The 9,967-nt window shown below is 32.8% G+C and overlaps 1 protein-coding gene across 1 annotated transcript; it reads right to left on the reverse strand.

Annotated features, from left to right (window-relative positions):
* Positions 1 to 1,042: 1,042 nt before the first annotated feature.
* LOC111713125 (potential protein lysine methyltransferase SET5) lies at positions 1,043 to 9,967 on the reverse strand. The gene is made up of 11 exons (XM_023487925.1): positions 9,841 to 9,967; positions 8,614 to 8,677; positions 8,033 to 8,106; positions 7,452 to 7,509; positions 7,102 to 7,189; positions 6,763 to 6,853; positions 5,716 to 5,817; positions 5,161 to 5,201; positions 4,427 to 4,486; positions 3,811 to 3,893; positions 1,043 to 1,290 (listed from the first exon to the last, which is right to left on the reverse strand). Exons 1-11 carry the CDS (start codon positions 9,963 to 9,965, stop codon positions 1,192 to 1,194), a joined length of 885 nt encoding a protein of 294 aa, XP_023343693.1. The 5' UTR covers positions 9,966 to 9,967; the 3' UTR covers positions 1,043 to 1,191.

The following is a 9,967-nucleotide window of genomic DNA, read 5'->3' on the forward strand; positions in this document are numbered from 1 at the left end:
AGTTTGAGGTTGAATCTAGAGGATTTAAGCTGAGAACTGTTCCTCCGCAGATTTTACTCCGGGTCCTAGGTTTACCACTGTTGGTTTTACTCCAGGTATTAGTTGGATCTGATTCGCGGGTACAGAGCAGAGCTCCTTAAATTAAACTTTTCCAGGATATATTCTTCGATTAATTGAACGCAACATCAGGAGTTCTTGTAATAGTGCACTACGTTAGTTAAGCCCATAGATTAAATAAGCTGCTTAAATAACCAAGCTCTCTGACCTACCAAGCTTTTCCCTATCTCCGTATATTTCCATGCTCCCCTCTAGATACTAAATCTACCAAGCTCCCAGCCCCTCCTCTAACTACTAAGTTCCCCTCAAACTTCATATCCTTCTAAGCTCCCCTTTAGGGGGGCTAAAAAGTATTTTCACACCTCACTACGTTCGGTGTGAAAATACTTACATTTTGATCTTAAACAAAATAGAAATTAAAAAATCCCGGCACCCCCTACAATTCACTCCCATCAAACGTCCTAACCTTCCATACTCCCCTCTCCCACAAAACTTTCACATAATTTTAGACTTTTGGATTTGTTTTGAACAGCCAGAATCCTTCAGGTGTCAGAGATTATGATTTTTGAGTAATTATATAGAGTACCCAATATGTCAGATAATAGTTAAATTTTATTTTACAAGGTTTCCAAAGACTATATATTAGCTTTCAAAGCAAAGTTAGAGATTTTGCATATGTGCACAAGCCTCGCCAGTGTTTCTTTCAAAACCTATTTTAATATCTTAAAATTGTTAAAACTATCAATTTTGTTAGATCACATATTCTGAGTTTGAATTCCAAAAGGATTCGAAAATTTAAATTTGAATTTTGTGATTTGGAGTTCTTGCACAAAAGGATTTCCTCTGTCTAGAAGGTTCAGACGGTATATTGTACATGTCTGGGTCAAAAATATCTGATTTGATTTTGGAAATTTATTGGAAGATGATGCTTCGATCAAAGACGATTTAACCGTCGTTCCTTAACCCCCATGTCTGTTGGGGCACCTCGTATCTGTAAATATAACTAAACTACGATTGTAGAATGTCGTCATCCTTAAAAACCAACATCTTATATTTTTAAGATAAAATTAATACTTTCACTGAACTATTGCTGATTTTAACCACTGTGTCACGCCTCCCTAGCACCACGCCCATTTACCTAAGAATATCTCTCCTAATCCTAGTTGGTTTCTCTCCACCCACATACTGTGTTAGTATTTCCTCCCCAGCTGATATCTTTATCTGGGCTCGAACCTAGTACATACAGTGTTCTAAGTCAATTTTCAGAAATTATTAATTGATTAAACAAAAGAATCGGGTCTGAGCCACTAACTCAAATTTTCGAATCAATATATTTATGCAACCTGATGGTTTCAACCTTTGATTTTTCCAACTTAGATTATTTGCTCTAACAGAATTAGCTTGGAATATCTAAGGCCTACGACAACGATATAGGAGGAGAAAATCAGAATTCGTGGCAGTGCAGAGACTTAATTCCTTTAGAAAACTAAAAATTGAGAATTTGTTTAAAGAAAATCTGAAAATATTCATATCAAAAAGCATAATTAAATTCTTCCTTGGTACATTCTAATATTTGTTTTCTCAAGAAGCAAATATTTGGATGTTTTAGAAATATCTACCCAATGAAAAACTGAAATCATATTTACAATTTTAGAAAGAAGACCATGCCCTGAATAAAAGCATCATTCTGACCTGATCAGACCTATGCATAGACCATAATGGATATGTACACTGACATAATCGAAGTTATGTATTTAATTTGACTTATTATCAAGCTGGGAAAGGGCTGAACCAAATGAATGAAAAAAATTGATGAACTAAAACTTGTGACAAAAAAAGTTCTTTAAGCTACGGCTCTCATCATGGCTTGATTTTTATATTTATATTTGATGTCTTCAAAATAAATATTTTAAAAGAAATAAATTAAATGAAAATTTTGAGTCTTAGCCGGCCACAAATTCCAATTTACTGATCTCAACATCCTTGCAACCTAATGTTTAATACCTTTTTCTAACTAAGAAATCTGCTAAATCAAGAAGTCTAAGTTTGAAAAATCAAAGGTTTACACCATAAGGATGCAAATATACAGGGATAAGATTTGAGTTTGTTCCAAAGACTCAATTAATTTTCAACCATTTTAAAGTTTAGTAGTAACTTAGATAGCGTTATTTAGAAACCCTGTATCAAAACTTTTTTTAGATTTAATTAATGGGGGGGGGGGAGATAATTCCTAATTATATTTCATATTTAATCCTGAAAAAGCGAAAACTATGAATTACTATCCGCTATGAATAAAAAAAGCAGATCTTTTCTCTAATCTAAAAATATAATTTAGAGTTCAATTAATTTAACCATATCAATTGCTCACAGAAATTTCACAAATATTTAATCTTTCCTTTCTCCTTTCTCTACTGCTTTAACCGGATTTTGTATGGAGAATAAAATCTAAACAACTTTGAGAACATTTATTTTCTAAAAAGCAATTTTAGTATTACGAATTTGACTTTTGAGAAAAAAATGTTTTTAAAAGTCTAAAATTAAAAAAAACTATAAAACGTGCTAATATGGGTTTATAAATTAAAACTTTTCTGAAAACAATACGGATCTTTTGATACCCACAAATTTAATTGTCATAAAAACTGGGTTTCGTCCACGTAATAGTGGTTTTTAAGAAAATCTTTTATTAAAGTTGTTTTAATATCCAGTGGTCGTAATAACTGACTTAGCATAATTCACGGACCTTTGGAGGAATCAGGTCGTATAACTGACTTAAAGGGAGATTCCGCGAAAAATGAAAGGGGGTATAGGCTTAATGCGATAAAAAAGCGCTTTTGATCGCTACTGCTCTTACTTCTATCTGTTGCGTCTATAAGGAGAAAATTGATAAAGACGTCTTATACCGAAGAGCGTAGCGCCCATACAAATTGAGGAAGTTGGATCATACGAATTAGACCGTAAATCAAATTAATATCAAACAAATCATTCAGATATTACAACCTATAGTCATCGATTATCTTTCGCCACATTTGTATATATTTAATATTTCATACTAGTTTTGATTTTGTTTTTTAAAATAATATTTAGCTGACAACTTGTTTTCGAACATTCCTGGAAAATATGAAAATGTCGTCTTCATTACCAAAAATCCTCGAAACAGGAATAAATGTTTTTATAAGTAACTCTCAGATCCTAACAATTAAAATATATTATGAAAAATCAACTATATTTAAATGTGGCGAAAGATAATCGATGACTATAGGTTGTAATATCTGAATGATTTGTTTGAAATTAAATTGATTTTTTTTACGGTCTAAGTCGTATGTTGCAATTTTCTCAATTTGTATGGACGCCATGTTATTCGGTATGAGACGTCTTTAACAATTTTCTCCTTATAGACGCAACAGATAGAAGTAAGATTAGTGGCGATCAAAAGCGCTTTTTTATCGCATTAAGCCTATACCCCCTTTCATTTTTCGCGAACACTCCCTTTAAAGGTCACTGACCTATACGGTGAAATCAGGTAGTATGACTGACTCTATATAGGTTCACTCACCTCAATACTGGAATCAGGTAGAATAACTGACTCAATATAGGTTCACTTACCTCAATAGTGGAATCAGGTCGTATAACTGACTCGATATAGGTTCACTCACCTCAATACTGGAATCAGGTAGAATAACTGATTCAAAATAGGTTTACTTACCTCAATAGTAGAGTCAGGTTGTATAACTGACTCGATATAGGTTCACTTACCTCAATAGTAGAGTCAGGTCTAACAACTGACTTAGTATTTGCTAGGCAAGAATGGTTCAGGTTTGCATATGTAGGATAGAACCCTATCAGCAGGCAAAGAAAACTATAAAATATACGGTGAGAACCATAATACTGTGGAATAGGAAGATGACTTTTATACCCAAGTTATGATTTTAAATAGTCTAATGAGCATAAACACAGCAATTTTGCGAAGATGACCCATTTTACTTTATTTTTAAGCTATTTGTGATATGTTTTTTTTATATTTATTTATTAAATAAACAAAAGTATTGCTATGTTGGTTTCATATTCAACATCAGTTTTTCACTCGCTGTATTAAATCTAAAAACCGTTAGAAAATTCCCAAAATAATAAAAAAAAATTTTGATTCTTGGCATGCAAATTTTTCTTTTTTTTGTGTTTTTTCACCAAAGAGTAAAACGACACTAAAAAATGTGATGCAACATCTTGGTTTATCGTATAGGGAATTTTATGCACTTAAAGTTTTTCACCGGTTGGTTTACCGTGTTTTAGGAGTTTAAATGTCCAGAGTTGTTATGCTCCGGCTAGTTCAGTGTGTTTGGAGAATATTTTTTATTCTTTTATTCTTCTTTGCCTGTGACTTCACCATAACCAGGGGGTACTTCAAGATTTACACTGTTCGTGTACATCAACCCTGCAGCAGCAGATTTTAAATATAGAAGACGCCTTTTAGATATATCACATGGTCAAAATATTTATCCTTACTAAACAACAAATACAATATTCACAAAGACTATATTTGGGAACAGGCCAGTCTACAGATGTGACGCGTACAGTATGGGAACAGGCCAGTCTACTGATGGGACGCGTACAGTATGGGAACAGGCCAGTCTACTGATGGGACGGGTACAGTATGGGAACAGGCCATTCTACTGATGGGACGCGAACAGTATGGGAACAGGCTAGTCTACTGATGGGACTCGTACAGTATGGGAACAGGCCAGTCTACTGATGGGACGCGTACAGTATGGGAACAGGCCAGTCTACTGATGGGACGCGTACAGTAACGGAACAGGCCAGTCTACTGATGGGACGCGTACAGTATGGGAACAGGCCAGTCTAATGATGGGACGCGTACAGTATGGGAACAGGCCAGTCTACTGATGGGACGCGTACAGTATGGGAACTCTACTGATGGGACGCGTACAGTATGGGAACAGGCCAGTCTACTGATGGGACGCGTACAGTATGGGAACTGGCCAGTCTACTGATGGGACGGGTACAGTATGGGAACTTTATTCTCACCCAGAAGCTTGTTAACAAATTCTTTTAAACAATTATATATGAAGATATTTTGTATTAGATTACCTAATATTTCATGTAAGTTTTCATCACTGCACTTGTACAAACTTGATATAAATACATCAAAATCTCTGTTCCATGAGGGCACGTAAAATAGGTCAAATTTATACGACATGAAGGTATGACTTTGTGACCTCGTAGCTCCTTCAGTGTTGTATTTAATCTCTCCAGAAAGATAAAAATCATGCAGTTTATTCTATCTAGAAGTTAAATGTTTCTTTTATCTAAAAACTCTTTAATAAAAGGATATATGATTGAAAACCTGTATGATTTAGACATGATGTGAAAAGAATTGAGTCTTTGCCACAAACTGAAATTTGACTTATCCATATATCTTTGCAACCTGATGGTGTTCACTATACAGTGTTGCACCTAAGATCTTATTTTCTTTCAGAATTGATAGTTTAAAATATCTAAGGTCTACGGTATTGGGCTTCAAAGATATAGGGATTAGAAAATCAGAGATTGTGGCAAAGACAGTAAACTGTAAAGCTCATTAAGTTTCAACAAGCAAAGTAAATCAAAGTTTTTTAAATTGATATCAGAGTTAATCTAAGTTTCCTAAGCTGAGATGTTGGAATGAGGTTTCTGAGAACATTAACAGAGTTTTCCTGATGGAACTTCCAGAGTTCTGGGTTTTCAACTCTTCGCAACTCTCTATGACTAAAAAAGACTCTTTTAAAATTCCATTATGCTAACTTTATTTTAGTAACCTTCAAAGTGATTTGAATGATTCAAAAAGAAGAAAAATAAGTAAAGTGCAATATATCATACATGGAAAAAGATTTTAACAATGTATCGTTAGTCAATTGAAAACGATTTCTTCGCTTAGAATGAGAGGAAAATCTACCAGTAGAACGAAGAGAAATTTACTTGTAGAACGAAAATAAAAGTTATCTGTAGAACTAAGAGAAATTTTACCTGTAGAGCTAGGAGAAATTTACCTGTAGAACGAGAAGAAAATTTACCTGTAGAACGAAGAGAAAATTTACCAGTAGAATAAAAAGAAAATTTACATGTAGAATAAAAAAGTTACCTGTAGAATTAAGAGAAATGTTCCCTGTAGAGCTAGGTTAAATATACCTGTAGAACTAGGAGAAAAATTACCTGTAGAACGAAGAGAAAAATTACCTGTAGAACGAAGAGAAAATTTACCTGTAGAACGAAGAAAAAATTTACCAGTAAAATAAAAAGAAAATTTACATGTAGAACGAAGAGAAGTTTACCTATAGAACGAAGAAAAAAGTTACTTCTAGAACTTAGAGAAATGTTCCCTGTAGAGCTAGGTTAAATATACCTGTAGAACTAGTAGAAAATTTACCTGTAGAGCTAGGAAAAAAATTACCTGTAGAACGAAAAGAAAAATTACCTGTAAAACGAAGAGAAAATTTACCTGTAGAACAAAGACAAAATTTAAATTTAGAATAAAGAGAAATTAACCTGTAGAACGAAGAGAAAAATTACCTGTAGAACGAAGAGAAATTAACCTGTAGAACGAGGAGAAAAAATTACCTGTAGAACGAGGAGAAAAATTACCTGTAGAACGATGAGAAAAATGACCTGTAGAACGAGGAGAAAAATGACCTGTAGAACGAGGAGAAAAATGACCTGTAGAACGAAGAGAAAAGATTAAAAAATGCAGTATTTTCCTCCTTCATGTGTAAACAGCGAAGTAGAAGTATAACAGCATAATCAGACTCTGGAATTACAAATAATATTGATAATGATAACTAGCTGAAGTGCCCGGCGTTGCCCGTGGAATCAAAAAATGTTTTTAAAAATTTAATTTTATTTAGCCTGTGTTAGCCTCGGGCTACCTATGAGTATACACAAAAAATGTCAGCCCATACGGTCCTGCCGTTTGGCCGGCTGTACGCAACATATATATATGTATATGTCTTGTTTTATTATATAGATAATAATAATAATAATAATAATAATAATAACCTATGCTATCCGTATTTTTAATGCTGGGTCTCCAAGATGAATTTGCAATTATTTTGCACTCAGCAGTATGGTAGGATTGGAGTCCACACTAAAATTTGAAAACATTGGCGATGCAAAAATTATGAGACAAAAAAACAGAAATCAGTTTCCCAATGAAGAGACAGTAAATAATTAGGCCAAAATGGACAACGACCTTTCTAAACATTGGATGGTGAAAGAAATTAAATAAAAGGTTTGTGTTAATTGCTTTATATCAAGATGTTATCGTGGAAATTAAATTGACGGAATGACATAAAAAATACAAGTTTTTCATCGAGTGTATGTGATCGTATTTTTTTTTTAAAAATCACCTTATCATTACAGAGTGGAAATCCGCAATTCTGACAACAGAAACTCAAATCTACTTTTCTAAAAAGCAAGAGAGAAAGGATTTCAGTAAAATGTCTTTAAAGGAATAATTTACGACTTTTGACTATTGGACTATACAGGGTTATTGATACGAGTTTTCGATATCTCATAACTCCTTGATCCTTCATTTGTACATTGGCATGTTAGATTCTCAACAGCACTCTTTACAACTTGGTATGCTCAAACAAGTCGTAAATATCGTAATTTTTCTAAATAAAAATTGAATGCCTTTTGATTTCATTGATGCGTACATTTTATTTATGGTGCAGTCCATGATTAGAAAAAGGGTAAAACTGCGATCTATAGACTACTCTTGTCATTTTGTCCTTTTACTTTGTTTTGCTCCAACTTACTCATACATTTTTGACCTCAGCTTAAGTTAAAAAAAGAGTAACTGACAAAATACTGGTCGATATTTGCGTGCACATCTTGGTTTGCAGTGTGATTCGTATTTCCAATCTACTACTGGAGTGTCACTGAAAGTTAATTACAACTCCACTTTGAAATAAATCTAACTTCAAACCTGTAGCAGCCAAGACAAAGAGGTTTAGTTTTCGTATATGGTGATACCAGGATAGGTGATTCTTTTAATATAACCTGAAGAACAAATATCAAGTTTCGTCTTGTAATGGTATTTAGCATTTTTTCTCAATTGCTTAGCTTTTTTAATTTGTTTGTTCAGTTTTGCCTGTAAGGTTGATTTTGGTATAGTTTTGTGTGTTAATTGTTAGGTTTTTAACGGTTTAGCTTATTATGGATTGGTCTGGTTTTGTATTTTGTGGTTTTGAGTTAAGTTTGGTTTAATTTTGCGTATTGTTTATACGCGTTATTTCTGTTCAGTCCCTCGATCCGTTTAATTTGATCTGATTTTACCGAGTTTTTCTCTTCTTCAGTTTAATTTGATCTGATTTTACCGAGTTTTACTCTTCTTCAGTTTAATTTGATGTCAATCTCAATTTACGAAGTTTGTCTCTTTAGTTAGTTTAGTTGAATCTTGTTATTGGTCTGTTTTGAAATAATTTAAAAAATCTATAGTTAAGTTTGGTTTGGTTTGGTTTTAAAATCTTGAAGAATTATTCAAAATGGCGACTGTATAATGCTGACCTCTAAAGGTTTAATATCCCGTGTAGCAATCAAACATTTTCCCTTTTCATCGTCAACTCGAACCCTGTTAAAAACAGGAAAAGTAATAAAACTTTAAACTTTTCAAACATCACCAATAGAAGAGTAAAAACTGTTGGTCAAAAAAATTACACTTTTTTGTATTAAAAATGAAAACTTTGTTTTTGAATAAGAATTCAGGTTTGAATCTGATAATATGGTAAAAACTTGAAATATGACAGTTTTCAGATCAATTAGATTTTCTTTGATAAGAATCTATTTTCATGATAAAATGAAGGAAACAGCTATTCGCTCTGCCAACTCCATTATCTCTTGGTATTTTCTTCATATCTAGGTCAAATTTTAAAAACCGGAATATTCTGGATTTTTTTCCGGATTTCACATAACTTAGTACTATCAAACTTAATGAGCAAATGTTTAAAAAATACTTCCTCTCCAGTAAACATTTCTGATTTCTGATGATACAGCTTTTTATTTTACCAAAAACATTAGAATAATCTAAACGGACAGTGGACACCCAAAAAAAGCGTCACAAAAAGACCAAATCTATCATTCTTTTGTTTTGTTTACGTTTACATAACAGACTATATAATGCAATTAACTCACTCTCCATAATTATATTGTTAAGATATTTATGTATTCAGCATAGCATATCGTCATCTATCAGAAATTAAACTTCAAATTTTTATTTGTTATGAATATGTTGACTTAAAATGTATTATACCCGTGTTCGGTGATATTTTGTTTTAAACTAGTTCTAATAGTAATATATTTTAAACTAACTAACTAAGGAAAATAATTTGCGCAAAATTTCACATTTGTCGCGCAATTATTTGATTCCGCCGCCAATTAAAAATTTATTGTGCTTTGTTACGTAAAAAACAAAATGTTCAATAAATTTATCATTATAAAACTATTGTATCCTTGCCTTATTCTCTGATGATACCCATAGTACAATTTAAAGAAAGAATATTTACTTTTAATATAGAATTTAAAGACTTTTCGTTCACTGTTGCACGCATATTTCGCGCATTTTTGTGCTTAATTAAAAAAAAATCCGGTATCGCAAGCACATTTGCGCAAACTAGCTTGAGAATATATTTGCTTACTTACCCCCCACCACCTACATACGTAAAATATCTTAACAATCCCTTTAAACTTAAAAAGTGTAAATTGACTAAGAAAGTAGAAACGTTTTTAAAAACATACCTGATTGGTGAACATTTCTTATCATACTTATGTATTTGTCTATGTACAGTGCAGTACACCCCTGTACATTCGGTACATGTCTCCGTTTCTTCAGATCCACATAACCAGCAACCTTCAAGCAACATTG

This window comes from Eurytemora carolleeae, unplaced genomic scaffold (assembly GCF_000591075.1).
Source record: "Eurytemora carolleeae unplaced genomic scaffold, Eaff_2.0 scaffold819, whole genome shotgun sequence".
In the NCBI taxonomy this organism is placed as follows: domain Eukaryota; kingdom Metazoa; phylum Arthropoda; class Copepoda; order Calanoida; family Temoridae; genus Eurytemora; species Eurytemora carolleeae.